Source organism: Procambarus clarkii, chromosome 91 (genome assembly GCF_040958095.1).
Source record: "Procambarus clarkii isolate CNS0578487 chromosome 91, FALCON_Pclarkii_2.0, whole genome shotgun sequence".
Classification (NCBI taxonomy): domain Eukaryota; kingdom Metazoa; phylum Arthropoda; class Malacostraca; order Decapoda; family Cambaridae; genus Procambarus; species Procambarus clarkii.
In genome coordinates this window covers 12972490-12989597 of record NC_091240.1, presented here as the reverse complement: position 1 = coordinate 12989597, position 17108 = coordinate 12972490, and the positions used below count along the sequence as shown (strand labels likewise).

At 45.0% G+C, this 17108-nt stretch overlaps 2 protein-coding genes across 2 annotated transcripts in view; one reads left to right on the top strand and one right to left on the bottom strand.

The window, feature by feature from the left end:
* The window catches only part of LOC123774037 (5-hydroxytryptamine receptor 6), a 51274-nt gene that overhangs the window by 20925 nt on the left and 13241 nt on the right, over positions 1-17108 (top strand). The window contains exons 2-3 of the mRNA XM_045768147.2: positions 4322-5253; positions 11007-11105. Of these exons, the coding sequence (XP_045624103.1) occupies positions 5149-5253; positions 11007-11105 (204 nt within the window). The 5' untranslated portion in view covers positions 4322-5148. The remainder of the gene's footprint in view (positions 1-4321; positions 5254-11006; positions 11106-17108) is intronic.
* LOC123774033 (ribitol-5-phosphate transferase FKTN) overlaps positions 1-17108 on the bottom strand; it is a 75149-nt gene that overhangs the window by 53138 nt on the left and 4903 nt on the right. The gene's annotated exons all lie outside the window — the stretch shown is intronic.

Sequence of the window (17108 nt, the reverse complement as noted above, 5' to 3'; positions counted from 1 at the left end):
AGTGTCCCCGCGGCCCGGTCCTCGACCAGGCCTCCACCCCCAGGAAGCAGCCCGTGACAGCTGACTAACTCCCAGGTACCTATTTACTGCTAGGTAACAGGGGCATAGGGTGAAAGAAACTCTGCCCATTGTTTCTAGCCGGCGCCTGGGATCGAACCCAGGACTACAGGATCACAAGTCCAGCGTGCTGTCCGCTCGGCCGACAGGCTCCCTCCCAGTGGTGGTGCAAGTTCCTCAAGTCACTTCCATCTTTATTTTCAAGACAAATGACAACAGTGAACTTGAAGGTCAAGTGATGTAATAGACGCACTGGCTATAATAGGGCGGGGATTGTTGGCTCTGGACGTCTATAACATCTATCTCACTCCCTCCTATAGTCACTGATTCGTAGCCACTCACACCAATACACGACTCTCTCTATATTCGTTAATACATATACATATATGAGTGAATATATATTGAGAAATACACGTCTCAGTGTATCTATCATTCGTTCTCTTTTATTTGACCTTTTAAAACATCTTTACTCTGAATTTAAATATTATTTTAATATTAAAAATTTTATAATAAAATTATGATGGTTTGAAATAGTTATTTTATTTTGTGATTAAACAAAATGCTGTGTGCTATATTTTCTTGCGTCAAAAAATTTATATGGATATTTTCAAGTACAAAATTGGTGTAGATGTAATAAGTAAATATAGAGATGTGAGGTGCGTATCGTGCCCGCGGGACAGCACCCGCACTATCTGACTGATGTTGTGCGCCACACATGATGCCACACCTGAGACTCTTCCCTCCACCTCTTTCATGCCACAGATACCAGCATGAACCTCCACTTTGAGTCTGGCAGAGTCGAGAGATTTACGAGAGAGAGGGAGCCATTGAGCAGTCTATTGACGCAATGCCGCCAAGGAATTACTTTTCTTGGGTAACCAACACAAACTCAAAGAAAATGTTTTGAATCTCTCAGATAACGTTATGAACAAATATTAATTTGAATTATTATGTTTGTGACTTAATTTCGCTATGAAGATCAAGAAGAACAATGCATTTTTAATTTAGATAAGATGGGCTGTAATAGAGAACTAGGGTGTGTGGAAGGTCATATGAACCAAGTGTTTGTAAGTGTTGTTATAAGAGTGAGGGAACACTTGGTAACCCCCATCAACAATGGTCACCTCACCACTCTCTCTCTCTCACTCTCTTAACGGGCTTCTACCACCAGCTGACAAACATTAGGCAAGAAAGAGAAGGCTGGGCGGACTGCATTTTCTTGGATTGTCGGAAATTCTTTGACACATATAAAAAAAAAATAGCTCATGCATAATAAAATGAATAGCTTTATTATTTCATAAGAAAAAAATGAGAAAAATATTGAAATTCTGGAAAACTTGGCTTACTAGGCAAATCGGACCTTGCATAGTAGGCCAAGTACGACGTTCTGGCTACTAGGTACAATATATATATATATATATATATATATATATATATATATATATATATATATATATATATATATATATATATATTGTACCTAGTACAATATTGTACCTATATATATATATATATATATATATATATATATATATATATATATATATATATATATATATATATATATATATATATATATATATATATATATATTAGTATATTTTGGTAGCAGTCTTTCCTGTAGACATATATTATTAAATATGACCGAAAAAGTAAGATTAATAATTCTAACACGAATTTTCTCAATCTTTCGTACATTACGCTTCACTGTTGGAGGTAAATCAAAAATCACTTCTCCAAAATTCATTTTTATTTCTAGTCTGACGCGACACGGGCGCGTTTCGTAAAACTTATTACATTTTCAAAGACTTCACAAATACACAACTGATTGGAACTTACGTATCTCTGCTATTATATCTACATTTGAGTGAGGTGGGAGGGATGATGTGGCATATAGTGACGTGGCATTAACACAAGACAGAACATGAGGGGATATTAATAGGGTATTAAAAGTATCAACACAAGACAGAACAGAAACAATGGGTATTGAATAGAAGTGTTTGTAGAAAGCCTATTGGTCCATATTTCTTGATGCTTCTATATTGGAGCGGAGTCTTGAGGTGGGTAGAATATAGTTGTGCAATAATTGGCTGTTGATTGCTGGTGTTGACTTCTTGATGTGTAGTGCCTCGCAAACGTCAAGCCGCCTGCTATCGCTGTATCTATCGATGATTTCTGTGTTGTTTACTAGGATTTCTCTGGCGATGGTTTGGTTATGGGAAGAGATTATATGTTCCACCTATAATATAATCTCTTATATATAACATATAATCTCTTCCCATAACCAAACCATCGCCAGAGAAATCCTAGTAAACAACACAGAAATCATCGATAGATACAGCGATAGCAGGCGGCTTGACGTTTGCGAGGCACTACACATCAAGAAGTCAACACCAGCAATCAACAGCCAATTATTGCACAACTATATTCTACCCACCTCAAGACTCCGCTCCAATATAGAAGCATCAAGAAATATGGACCAATAGGCTTTCTACAAACACTTCTATTCAATACCCATTGTTTCTGTTCTGTCTTGTGTTGATACTTTTAATACCCTATTAATATCCCCTCATGTTCTGTCTTGTGTTAATGCCACGTCACTATATGCCACATCATCCCTCCCACCTCACTCAAATGTAGATATAATAGCAGAGATACGTAAGTTCTAATCAGTTGTGTATTTGTGAAGTCTTTGAAAATGTAATAAGTTTTACGAAACGCGCCCGTGTCGCGTCAGACTAGAAATAAAAATGAATTTTGGAGAAGTGATTTTTGATTTACCTCCAACAGTGAAGCGTAATGTACGAAAGATTGAGAAAATTCGTGTTAGAATTATTAATCTTACTTTTTCGGTCATATTTAATAATATATATATATATATATATATATATATATATATATATATATATATATATATATATATATATATATATATATATATATATATATATATATATTAACAATCTTTGGACAACACCCACCAGTGGGTCTCGAACCCAGAAAGCACAACTACCTTCCAGTAGCTGCCATAAACCTTCCAGTTGTGGTTTATGCAAGTATAGACTTATAGCATGGACACGAGTTCTCCCACATTAACAGTGGCTTGATGAAAAACGTATAGTAACCCCTCACTATTCTGGTGCCCTTGGGAAGTGGGGATATTTGAGGTGTATATATACCTCGAAGTCTCTACTTCTTTTAAGGGTCTGAGTGGTGTTGTGGGTTAAGGCATACTAGTTATGGCATATATATATATATATATATATATATATATATATATATATATATATATATATATATATATATATATATATATATATATATATATATATATAGTAGTTGTGCATTAATTGGCTGTTGATTGCTGGTGTTGACTTCTTGATGTGTAGTGCCTCGCAGATGTCGAACCTCCTGCTATCGCTGTATCTATCAATGATAGATACATGGGAGGCGGGAAATAGTGGAGAGGACAAGGGGATGGGGGAGTTGGGGATGGTGGGGAGGAAGAGGGGGATGGAGGAGTGGGGAATGGTTCGAAGGACGAGGAGACAGGGTAAGGGGGAATGATGGGAGGACTGGGGAGCAGGGAAAGGTAGCTGTGGTCATGTGTTGCAGAGCCACAGCAACGTGTGGCCGGGTACAGCTTTTTTTTTTTGAGATATATACAAGAGTTGTTACATTCTTTTACAGCCACTAGTACGCGTAGCGTTTCGGGCAGGTCCCTGGAATACGATCCCCGCCGTGAAGAATCGTTTTTACATCCAAGTACACATTTTACTATTGAGTTAAACAGAGGCTACAGTTAAGGATTTGCGCCCAATTAATTCTCCCCGGCCAGGATAGGATTAGGATTATATATATATATATATATATATATATATATATATATATATATATATATATATATATATAAGACTTTCCATTTAGTTTCGTGAGAGTTCATTACGAGTTCTACAAGAATACAAACACCATCAACTTCTTCATTAGTAGCTCTGACGACACCAAATCAAATTCATTGAAGAGAGATTAGTGTTGTGTGTGCCTCTACACGAGTCTTTGAGACTGTCACCTTGAGAACTCATAATATATAGCAGCCCGACAACATCTCTTACAACGTATTTGAAAATGAAGCATTTGCAACAGCAGCAGCAGCAGGAGGAGCAACAACAATAATTGCATTTATTTATAATAATATTTAAGTAAATGCTTGTACTAAGAATTAAGTTTAGGTATCGCGTAATAACATGACTTTGTGTCATTTCAGGGCGAGGGCCGCTGGAGCACTGTACGGAGCACTCACAACACATCAACGCCGAAAATGAAACAAAAGTGAGAATGGTACGCAAAAAAACAAAAAACTTGTTTACAGAGTCCTAAGAAATGACACTTAAAGTCTGCCGAAGCCACTGACACTCAAATGTTAAGATAAGAGGAGAAGGAGAGAGAAGCGTTGACAGATAACACAGAGTAATATCCTGACTGTACTTTAGGTTGCTATAACCTCAACTTTTGCTGCGCCAAAATCGAGTTAAATCAACATCTTAGCGAGGAAAGTTAAGTTTGTTAATACATTCAGCTCGTTCTTCAGTGTAATCTGGCTGGCTGCAAACGAGTCAATTTCTTGCAAGAGAGTTATTTCATTCCTGCGTCAATTTCAAGTGCTGTGTGTGTGAGGTGGGTGTAGAGTCGGGGTCGGGCAGCCACTGACCAACACCCCCACCTGACATTGTGTGTGAGGTGCGTGTAGAGTCGGGGTCAGGTAGCCACTGACCAACACCCCCACCTGACATTGTGTGTGAGGTGGGTGTAGAGTTGGGGTCAGGTAGCCACTGACCAACACCCCCACCTGACATTCCCATAATATGAGGCGTAGGGAAGGGTGTGCCATCAAGGGATGCGAGTCGCTCAAGGATGGCAAGGTGGAGGAGAGGTAGCAGTGGAAGACGAGTGGTGTGGAGGCAATGTAGCCCACGTGAGGCTACAGGAGCGTGTGTGTCACGCACGTGAGGCTACAGGAGCGTGTGTGTCACGCACGTGAGGCTACAGGAGCGTGTGTGTCACGCACGTGAGGTGAGGGTGAGGAAGGAGAGTATGCCAGTGATGGTGTTGGCGGTTCTCCTGGTCATCGGTACAGTTACCAGCGTCCTGTTCAACTCCTACATACTGTTCGTGTCCTGCACGCACAGCTTCACACAGGTCAGTCACTAAGGAGTAGTGTGGAGTGCCTGCTTGTAGATCCCTGCTGGTTACTGTGTGTTGTCTCAACACTGTACCGTGCCTTATTACCCCTCCAACATTCTTACTCTCTGGCCTCTACACTCATCTTCATCTTTCTCTCTTCCTTCAATCCGAAAACCTTGAACGTTCAGGCAAGCGATGTATTCACCCGGTGGGAGTTAACGTGTGCTGGTTGGACAGCTTGTTCAGCCTATTTATATTTATAATAACTGGCTGTAGGTAAATGTTATAATATATATACCAGTGGGTGTAGGTGTCTCGCTATGTGATGCTGATGTTGGCCTTAGTCAGGCGCTGGATGAGTGAGTGCTCCCGCCTGCCTTTTGCCGTCACTCGGGTTACCTTAAATGTCTTTAATAACTTTGTGCTCTTAAATCTCAGAAGTAATCCTATCTCTTCTGCAACTCTGTATTCATCCTGTGAGAGGTAGTTTATTGTGCACCCCATACTCATCTTGTGAGCAGTAGTTTATTGTGCACCCTGTGGAAAAATTCTAGCAGGCATTTATTTGTTTTTATTCTTTGTGAATATTTAATTTCTAGTTTTGTCACTTCAATATTTATGATTATGATTCTAAGCGGACTGTATATTTGACTCAGCCTGCCAGAATTTATCTGTACATAGTTTGAAGGGATATTTATAGCTTATACCACAATCGGTGGATATATAATAAGCAATAAATATTTACCTCTAAATTGAATATAAATTATACCACATATGGTGGCCTAAACTACTATTATTAATATTACAGTTATCTACTGTGTTAATAAAGGAAGTATAAGGCCTTAGCTGATACTGTAGGTATGGCCTGATTAGGCTGTGTGTTATGGTTCCTCCATCAGATTACGGTGTGGCTACATGTGGTCTAGGGCCCTTATAATGGCGTCTGTGTACAGCTAGGCGTAGCAAGAAATATCACAGTTTATGTTGGCCAGCATATTGATGTCTCCAAGTCACATGCTTACCTGTAAAAAGTTAGGGCTTAATGGCTCCATTAACATATAAAGTAGAGGTGTGACATGATATAGTTGTGCAGAAATTGAGCTTTTCGCTCACTGTATAACCACCAGACCTATCTAAACAGTAAATGGCCAAGAACTTGTTATAGATAATTGATAAGATGGATACTCAGCTCTTCTCTTTGCTGTAGATGTCAAATTGGCAGTGTCTCGGTTGGTTGACTCATATTTTGGAAGTCTTCGACAAGTTGTGCATGTCGTGAGAAGCCCTCTGTCTGTTTACAATCAGCTCTATATCTCTCTGAGAGCGTGACTCACTGCCTTCCCTGAGGGGACGTTGTTCCAATGTTTGGTTCCAATACTATGCCACTTAAGGACTCAGTTTATTTAACAATAACAAGGGAGTCTGTAGTGAATTTCTGGTGTATGGTATAATCATCCAGTCCGAGTGAATCCTATTTTATTAAGTTTAAACACTAGACTCTTGTTTAAAAGAATAAATGTGGAGTTAAATATATGTGTGTGTAAATATGGGGTTTGTTGTCATGACGTCATGGAATCTCCCATTTTCCATAAATTCTTAATAAATAATAATAAAATAAAATAAAATGTTTATTCAGGTAAGGTACATACATACAAGAGATTTTACATAAATTGATCGATTTATAGATGGAGCTAGTACATACAATGCCTAAAGCCACTATTACGCAAAGCGTTTCGGGCAGGAAAAACATTAATGACTAAAAACTTAATACTAATTGAGTATAAAGAATAAAATGTGTTGAGAACAAATAAAAATAAAGATAAAAAAGGGGAAAACATGGCTGAAAAAACAGCACAAATACAATTAGGTCGACAAACAGCGTTGTTTAAAAAAACAGACATGGGTTGACAATAGAGGGGTAAGGTAGGTTACAGGGAATTTATTAGGTAGTGCTTCGTTTTTATCTTAAACTGGTTGAGAGAGGTCTTTAACATGGTTGGGAAGGTCATTCCACATTCTGGGTCCCTTGATTTGTAGAGCATTTCTAGTTTGATTAAGTCGTACTCTTGTAATATCAAAACTTAATTTATTTCTGGTGTGGTGCTCATGGGATCTGTTACAACCTTCTATGAAGCTTTTGAGGTCAGGATTGGCATTACAGTTCAGCGTTTTATATATGTATAATACACATGAGAGAATGTGCAGTCACTTAATATCTAACATATTCAGAGATTTGAGTAGGGGTACCGAGTGATGTCTGGGGCCTAATAGCAGCTTTGTGTTGAGTAATTAGAGGACGTAAATGATTTTGGGTAGTAGAACCCCAAGCACAAATAACATAGTTGAGATAAGGATAGATGAGAGAATAATAGAGTGTCACCAGGGCATGGCGAGGTACATAATATCTGATCTTAGAAAGAATGACAACAGTTTTTGAAACTTTTTTTGATATATTTAGAATGCGTCCCTGGAAATTCAGCTTGCGGTCAATGAGAACGCCGAACGAGAACGAAGGTGAGGGGAGAGGCTGGTGAGGGGAGAGGCAGGTGAGGGGAGAGGCAGGTGAGGGGAGAGGCTGGTGAGGGGAGAGGCTGGTGGGGGGAGAGGCTGGTGAGGGGAGAGGCAGGTGAGGGGAGAGGCAGGTGAGGGGAGAGGCTGTTGAGGGGAGAGGCTGGTGAGGGGAGAGGCTGGTGAGGGGAGAGGCAGGTGAGGGGAGAGGCTGTTGAGGGGAGAGGCTGGTGAGGGGAGAGGCTGGTGAGGGGAGAGGCTGGTGAGGGGAGAGGCAGGTGAGGGGAGAGGCAGGTGAGGGGAGAGGCTGGTGAGGGGAGAGGCTGGTGAGGGGAGAGGCAGGTGAGGGGAGAGGCTGGTGAGGGGAGAGGCAGGTGAGGGGAGAGGCAGGTGAGGGGAGAGGCTGGTGAGGGGAGAGGCTGGTGAGGGGAGAGGCCTGGCTGCCATCCCCACTACAATACACTGAGACCATCAACACAGCCTTGCTGCCATCCTCACTACAATACACTGAGACCATCAACACAGCCTGGCTGCCATCCTCACTACAATACACTGAGACCATCAACACAGCCTGGCTGCCATCCTCACTACAATACACTGAGACCATCAACACAGCCTGGCTGCCATCCTCACTACAATACACTGAGACCATCAACACAGCCTGGCTGCCATCCTCACTACAATACACTGAGACCATCAACACAGCCTTGCTGCCATCCCCACTACAATACACTGACACCATCAACACAGCCTGGCTGCCATCCTCACTACAATACACTGAGACCATCAACACAGCCTGGCTGCCATCCTCACTACAATACACTGAGACCATCAACACAGCCTGGCTGCCATCCTCACTACAATACACAAATATTAATATATAAATTTTGCCGGTCAGAAATAAGGGGTTTAAAATATGAGTTGATGAGATAAAAGCGACGTGTTTATTAATCCCCCTCATATTTACTGCTGATTTGTTGGATGGCAGATCAACACATCACGAGGGACACGGATGAAGCTGTGAGGAGAAGGATGAAGCTGTAACGAGAGGGATGAAGCTGTGAGGAGAGGGATGAAGCTGTGAGGAGAGGGATGAAGCTGTGAGAGGGATGAAGCTGTGAGGAGAGGGATGAAGCTGTGACGAGAGGGATGAAGCTGTGACGAGAGGGATGAAGCTGTGAGGAGAGGGATGAAGCTGTGAGGAGAGGGATGATGCTGTGAGAGGTAATAAATGAGAGGGATGAAGCTGTGAGAGGTGATGAATGAGAGGGATGAAGCTGTGAGAGGTGATAAATGAGAGGGATGAAGCTGTGAGAGGTGATGAATGAGAGGGATGAAGCTGTGAGAGGTGATAAATGAGAGGGATGAAGCTGTGAGAGGTGATGAATGAGAGGGATGAAGCTGTGAGAGGTGATAAATGAGAGGGATGAAGCTGTGAGAGGTGATAAATGAGAGGGATGAAGCTGTGAGGAGAGGGATGATGCTGTGAGAGGTAATAAATGAGAGGGATGAAGCTGTGAGAGGTGATGAATGAGAGGGATGAAGCTGTGAGAGGTGATAAATGAGAGGGATGAAGCTGTGAGAGGTGATAAATGAGAGGGATGAAGCTGTGAGAGGTGATAAATGAGAGGGATGAAGCTGAGAGGTGATGAATGAGAGGGATGAAGCTGTGAGAGGTGATAAATGAGAGGGATGAAGCTGTGAGAGGTGATAAATGAGAGGGCAGCAGTTGGGAGGGGTGGAGTGATGGTGGGGAGAGCGGACAAGGGGTAGGGAAGGAGTGGGGAAGGAGGGGAGGGAATATATTGGGTGGAATATGTTGCACACTAACAGCCCCACTCATGCTGGAGTAGTTGCTGACCACAAGAATGTGTGCACACATTCACATGTGAGCATTCACACAATAACACATCTTAGAGCAAACATTAGGTCGACTGGCTCTAAATCTGCACCCGGAAATAACTAATTTCCGTGTGTATGGTAGATGTCCACCCGTCTACCATGACCAGGAGGCATGTTGGAGATGTAAGAGTTACGCTAACAGACAATCTATCAACATTTTAATAGCCCAAGACTGTTGAACACTCCTCTAAACTTAAGGGACATAACTAGCCATAAGGGACATAAGGGACATATCAACTGGGCAGTGAGTCATGTATTTAACAGCCTGGATGATCAGATCATGAGGCAGACTGCCTGGTTAGAGTCCGGGCCGCGGGACCATTGGCCAGGGGCACAAGCACTACACATACAGGACAGCAACTGTAAGAGTTAAGATGCCTACGATGAGAAAGTTGACTAACAGTAACTCATGTATTCAAACGGGTTAATAATTTACGAGAACAATGAACAAATACAGTGTAGAATAGTTCACTTCCCAGCTCGTAACATTTAAAAAGTTTCATCAATATTACCTGAATATCTGTCCGATATGTGAATATCAAGCGTCTGAGCTTGAAGCTGTTGCCCCTTGTGTGTGTGTTATGTTGGACCACACTCATTCAGATCGCATCCTCTGATCACTCTCACACCATCTATTTAATTGCCAAGCATAATGAGCCCAAAATGTTGACCACTGGGCTCAAATATAGATAGCAATATACAGCAAACATTGAGCCCGGGCCCAGAGTGCACAGCCACAGTGCACATGGGCCCGCAGGTACCAACTGTTGGTGTGACGACACCAATACTAACTGTCTATAAGGTTCACACGGCGGTCTCCTGCCACAAAGAATGTTTGTAAACAAAGGCAGACTCCCAGGTTTATATGGCTCCAAAACCACTAACAGTTTCAAATTGTTTATCGTGTCTTCTGAGAACTGTGTTTACCTTTCACGCGGCCTTAGGGGAAACGGAGGAGGAAAAGTGAACGATGTTTATGACATAATGGGAACCAAAGAATTCTGGTCTGTGTTTATCCCAGTATACAATCTTCCCGTTATTTTGTATTCTTTTGGTTGCCGTTTTGGGTACAGAGTTGAGACGATCCACGTTCCTTTGATTACTTTGTGTATGAGGTGTGTGAGACGCGGTCACCGTGTACATGCTTCCCCTGTGTCTACACTTCACTATATCTTATTAACACTTTGTGAATACTACACTGTATTCCTGTTTGTTGACAAGTTACCTTCGTTATGAGGAGTCACTCTGAGAGGCAATAGTTTCCCAGGGTAGAGTAGTTAATATTTGATGAGTTAGAGAGGCAAGAGTTAGTGAGGGTTGAGTAGTTAAGAGTGTTAACGAGCGTGTTTCTCCGGCAGACGCGCACCACCACACACGTCCTCCTGCTGCACCTTGGAGTCATCAACCTCCTCATCGCTGCCCTCTTCCTCGTCGGCCTCTTCCCCTCCCTCCTGCAGGTGAGTCCCCTCCCTCCCTCCCTCCTTCCCTCCTGCAGGTGAGTCCCCTCCCTCCCTCCCTCCCTCCTGCAGGTGAGTCCCCTCCCTCCCTCCCTCCCTCCCTCCCTCCTGTAGGTGAGTTCCCTCCCTCCCTCCTGTAGGTGAGTCCCCTCCCTCCCTCCTGTAGGTGAGTCCCCTCCCTCCCTCCTGTAGGTGAGTCCCCTCCCTCCCTCCCTCCCTCCTGTAGGTGAGTTCCCTCCCTCCCTCCTGTAGGTGAGTCACCTCCCTCTCTCCCTCCCTACTGCAGGTGAGTCCCCTCCCTCCCTCTTGTAGGTGAGTTCCCTCCCTCCCTCCCTCCTGTAGGTGAGTCCCCTCCCTCCCTCCTGTAGGTGAGTCCATTCCCTCCCTCCCTCCTGTAGGTGAGTTCCCTCCCTCCCTCCCTCCCTCCTGTAGGTGAGTCCCCTCCCTCCCTCCCTCCCTCCCTCCCTCCCTCCCTCCCTCCCTCCTGTAGGTGAGTTCCCTCCCTCCCTCCCTCCTGTAGGTGAGTCCCCTCCCTCCCTCCCTCCCTCCCTCCCTCCCTCCTGTAGGTGAGTCCATTCCCTCCCTCCCTCCCTCCTGCAGGGGAGTCCCCTCCCTCCCTCCCTCCTGTAGGTGAGTCCCCTCCCTCCCTCCCTCTTGTAGGTGAGTCCTCTTCCTCCCTCTTGTAGGTGAGTCCCCTCCCTCCCTCCCTCCCTCTTGTAGGTGAGTCCTCTTCCTCCCTCTTGTAGGTGAGTCCCCTGCCTCCCTCCTGCAGGTGAGTCCCCTCCCTCCCTCCTGTAGGTGAGTCCCCTTCCTCCCTCCCTCCTGTAGGTGAGTCCCCTCCCTCCCTCCTGTAGGTGAGTCCCCTTCCTCCCTCCCTCCTGTAGGTGAGTCCCCTCCCTCCCTCCTGTAGGTGAGTCCCCTTCCTCCCTCCCTCCTGTAGGTGAGTCCCCTCCCTCCCTCCTGTAGGTGAGTCCCCTCCCTCCCTCCTGTAGGTGAGTCCCCTAACTCCCTCCTGTAGGTGAGTCCCCTCCCTCCCTCCTGTAGGTGAGTCCCCTCCCTCCCTCCTGTAGGTGAGTCCCCTCCCTCCCTCCTGTAGGTGAGTCCCCTCCCTCCCTCCTGTAGGTGAGTCCCCTCCCTCCCTCCTGTAGGTGAGTCCTCTCCCTCCCTCCTGTAGGTGAGTCCCCTTCCTCCCTCCTGTAGGTGAGTCCCCTCCCTCCCTCCTGTAGGTGAGTCCCCTCCCTCCCTCCTGTAGCTGAGTCCCCTCCCTCCCTCCTGTAGGTGAGTTCCCTCCCTCCCTCCTGTAGGTGAGTCCCCTCCCTCCCTCCTGTAGGGGAGTCCCCTCCCTCTCTCCTGCAGGTGAGTCCCCTCCCTCCCCTCCCTCTTGTAGCTGAGTCCCCTCTCTCCCTCCCTCTTGTAGGTGAGTCCCCTCCCTCCCTCCTGCAGGTGAATCCCCTCCCTCCCTCCCTCTTGCAGGTGAGTCCCCTCCCTCCTGCAGGTGACTCACTACATTCTCTACTGCCACTTATACCGTAGAGTGAACAGGACTGAGAGCCCAGCAAGACACCCACAAGCCAGGGGTCTGGACACCCACAAGCCAGGGGTCTAGACACCCACAAGCCAGGGGTCTGGACACCCACAAGCCAGGAGTCTGGACACCCACAAGCCAGGAGCCTGGACACCCACAAGCCAGGAGTTTGGACACCCACAAGCCAGGGGTCTGGACACCCACAACCCAGGAGCCTGGACACCCACAAGCCAGGAGTTTGGACACCCACAAGCCAGGAGACTGGACACCCACAAGCCAGGAGCCTGGACACCCACAAGCCAGGGGTCTGGACACCCACAAGCCAGGAGTCTGGACACCCACAAGCCAGGGGTCTGGACACCCACAAGCCAGGGGTCTGGACACCCACAACCCAGGAGCCTGGACACCCACAAGCCAGGAGCCTGGACACCCACAAGCCAGGGGTCTGGACACCCACAAGCCAGGAGCCTGGACACCCACAAGCCAGGGGTCTGGACACCCACAAGCCAGGAGTCTGGACACCCACAAGCCAGGAGCCTGGACACCCACAAGCCAGGAGTTTGGACACCCACAAGCCAGGGGTCTGGACACCCACAACCCAGGAGCCTGGACACCCACAAGCCAGGAGTTTGGACACCCACAAGCCAGGAGACTGGACACCCACAAGCCAGGAGCCTGGACACCCACAAGCCAGGGGTCTGGACACCCACAAGCCAGGAGTCTGGACACCAAGGAGGAGTGCCTCTCTCAGGACACACCTGAGCTTCTCTCTGAGCCGCTAATTAAGGTTGGGTCGTTGTCCAGGAAAATTGTCTGCTTTAATAAAGAGAAAACTTGATAGCACACAAAAGATTTCCGGCAAGATCCACACGTGGTGGTGAAGCTGAGAGAGAGCCTCCGTTGTGAGATGATATTATGTAAACATCAACATATACACTGCCAACATCAACATCAACACAGCCAACATCAACATATACGCAGCCAACATCAACACAGCCAACATCAATATATACGCAGCCAACATCAACATATACACTGCCAACATCAACATCAACATATACACTGCCAACATCAACATATACACTGCCAACATCAACATATACATATACACTGCCAACATCAACATATACACTGCCCACATCAACATATACATATACACTGCCAACATCAACATATACACTGCCAACATCAACATATACACTGCCAAAATCAACATCAACATATACACTGCCAACATCAACATATACACTGCCAACATCAACATATACATATACACTGCCAACATCAACATATACACTGCCAACATCAACATATACACTGCCCACATCAACATATACACTGCCAACATCAACATATACACTGCCAACATCAACATATACACTGCCAACATCAACATATACACTGCCAACATCAACATATACACTGCCAACATCAACATATACATATACACTGCCAACATCAACATATACACTGCCAACATCAACATATACACTGCCCACATCAACATATACATATACACTGCCAACATCAACATATACACTGCCCACATCAACATATACACTGCCAACATCAACATATACACTGCCAACATCAACATATACACTGCCCACATCAACATATACATATACACTGCCAACATCAACATATACACTGCCCACATCAACATATACATATACACTGCCAACATCAACATATACACTGCCAACATCAACATATACACTGCCCACATCAACATATACATATACACTGCCAACATCAACATATACACTGCCCACATCAACATATACACTGCCCACATCAACATATACATATACACTGCCAACATCAACATATACACTGCCCACATCAACATATACACTGCCAACATCAACATATACACTGCCAACATCAACATATACACTGCCCACATCAACATATACATATACACTGCCAACATCAACATATACACTGCCCACATCAACATATACACTGCCAACATCAACATATACACTGCCCACATCAACATATACACTGCCAACATCAACATATACACTGCCAGTTTCCACTAATGTTTCCAGTTTCCGCTAATGTTCAATTATGATCTTAAATTTGAACATTGCTTCTATATCTGCTTTATCAGTCCCTCTTAGTATCTTGTTGTCGTTATGTCTGTTCTATTCCTGGTGTCCTCCAGTGTAATGACGTCCACTTCCCTCTCTTCATGAGTCAGGAACGAGCCTTTTGCATATTTGTGAACATTTTCTAGATATATTTTGAGTTTCTTTAGATAGGTGTTCCATGATGGAGCAGCAGTCTCAATAATACATATCATAAGGGAAGTATACAACGCTCAGAAGGGCTCCTTGTTCAAGCTGCGGCAGGAGTCTTGCCTCTCTGGCATACGCTGCCCTCGTTACTCTGCTGATGTGTTCCTCTGGTGTTAGATCTCCAGTTATGTCCTCTCCTTAGCCTCTATCACAAGTTGTAAGTTACCTGCCCTTTATCCTCATGACCATGAATTTTCAGAGTTAAAGCCTATTGAAGCCATTTCACAGGCTATCTCTGGAGATTGTCTAGCTCATCTTCTAATGTACTAAAGTCGTCTTCAGTTCTGATTCGCCTCATTAGCTTAACGTAGTCAGCAAACATGGATAAGAATGGGCTCACGTCCTCTGGTAGATCGTTTACATATATTAGGAACGGGATGTGTGTGTGTGTTTGTGTGTTTGTGTGTGTGTGTGTGTGTGTGTGTGTGTGTGTGTGTGTGTGTGTGTGTGTGTGTGTGTGTGTGTGTGTGTGTGTGTGTGTGTGTGTGTGTACTCATCTAGTTGTGCTTGCGGGGGTTGAGCTCTGGCTCTTTGGTCCCGCCTCTCAACTGTCAATCAACTGGTGTACAGGTTCCTGAGCCTACTGGGCTCTATCATATCTACACTTGAAACTGTGTATGGAGTCAGCCTCCACCACATCACTTCCTAATGCATTCCATTTGTCAACCACTCTGACACTAAAAAAGTTCTTTCTAATATCTCTGTGGCTCATTTAGGCACTCAGTTTCCACCTGTGTCCCCTAGTGCGTGTGCCCCTTGTGTTAAACAGCCTGTCTTTATCAACCCTGTCAATTCCCTTGAGGATCTTGAATGTGGTGATCATGTCCCCCCTAACTCTTCTGTCTTCCAACGAAGTGAGGTTTAATTCCCGTAGTCTCTCCTCGTAGCTCATACCTCTCAGCTCGGGTACTAGTCTGGTGGCAAACCTTTGAACCTTTTCCATTTTAGTCTTATGCTTGACTAGATATGGACTCCATGCTGGTGCCGCATACTCCAGGATTGGTCTGATATATGGTATATAATGTTCTGAAAGATTCCTTACACAAGTTTCTAAAGGCCGTTCTTATGTTAGCCAACCTGGCATATGCTGCTGATGTTATCCTCTTGATATGAGCTTCAGGGGACAGGTCTGGCGTGATATCAACCCCCCGGTCTTTCTCTTTCTTTGACTCTTGAAGTATTTCCTCTCCCAAATGATACCTTGTATCTGGTCTCCTGCTTCCTACCCCTATCTTCATTACATTACATTTGCTTGGGTTAAACTCTAACAGCCATTTGTTCGACCATTCCTGCAGCTTGTCCAGGTCTTCTTGAAGCCTCAAGCTGTCCTCCTCTGTCTTAATCCTTCTCATAATTTTGGCGTCGTCAGCAAACATTGAGAGGAATGTGTCTATACCCTCTGGGAGATCATTTACGTATATCAGAAACAGGATAGGTCCAAGCACAGAGCCCTGTGGGACTCCACTGGTGACTTCACGCCATTCTGAGGTCTCACCCCTCACTGTAACTCTCTGCTTCCTATTGCTTAGGTACTCCCTTATCCACTGGAGCGCCCTACCAGTTACTCCTGCCTGTTTCTCCAGCTTATGCATCAACCTTTTATGGGGTACTGTATCGAAGGCTTTCAGACAGTCCAAAAAAATGCAGTCCGCCCATCCTTCTCTTTCTTCCTTAATCTTTGTCACCTGATCGTAGAATTCTATCAAGCCTGTAAGGCAAGATTTACCCTCCCTGAACCCATGTTGATGGGTTGTCACGAAGTCTCTTCTCTCCAGATGTGTTACTAGGTTTTTTCTCACAATCTTCTCCATCACCTTGTATTGTATACAAGTTAAGGACACTGGCCTGTAGTTCAGTGCCTCTTGTCTGTCACCCTTTTTGTATATTGGTACTACATTAGCAGTTTTCCATATTTCTGGTAGGTCTCCCGTTTCCAGTGACCTACTATACACTATGGAGAGTGGCAAGCAAAGTGCTCCTGCACACTCTTTCAATACCCATGGTGAGATTCCGTCCAGCCCAACAACTTTTCTCACATCCAGCTCCAATAGCTGCTTCTTGACCTCATCTCTTGTAATTTCGAACCTATCCAAGGTCACCTGGTTTGCTGCCACCTCTCCTAGCGCCGTGACTTCTCCCTGTTCTATTGTAAAGACCTCCTGGAACCTTTTG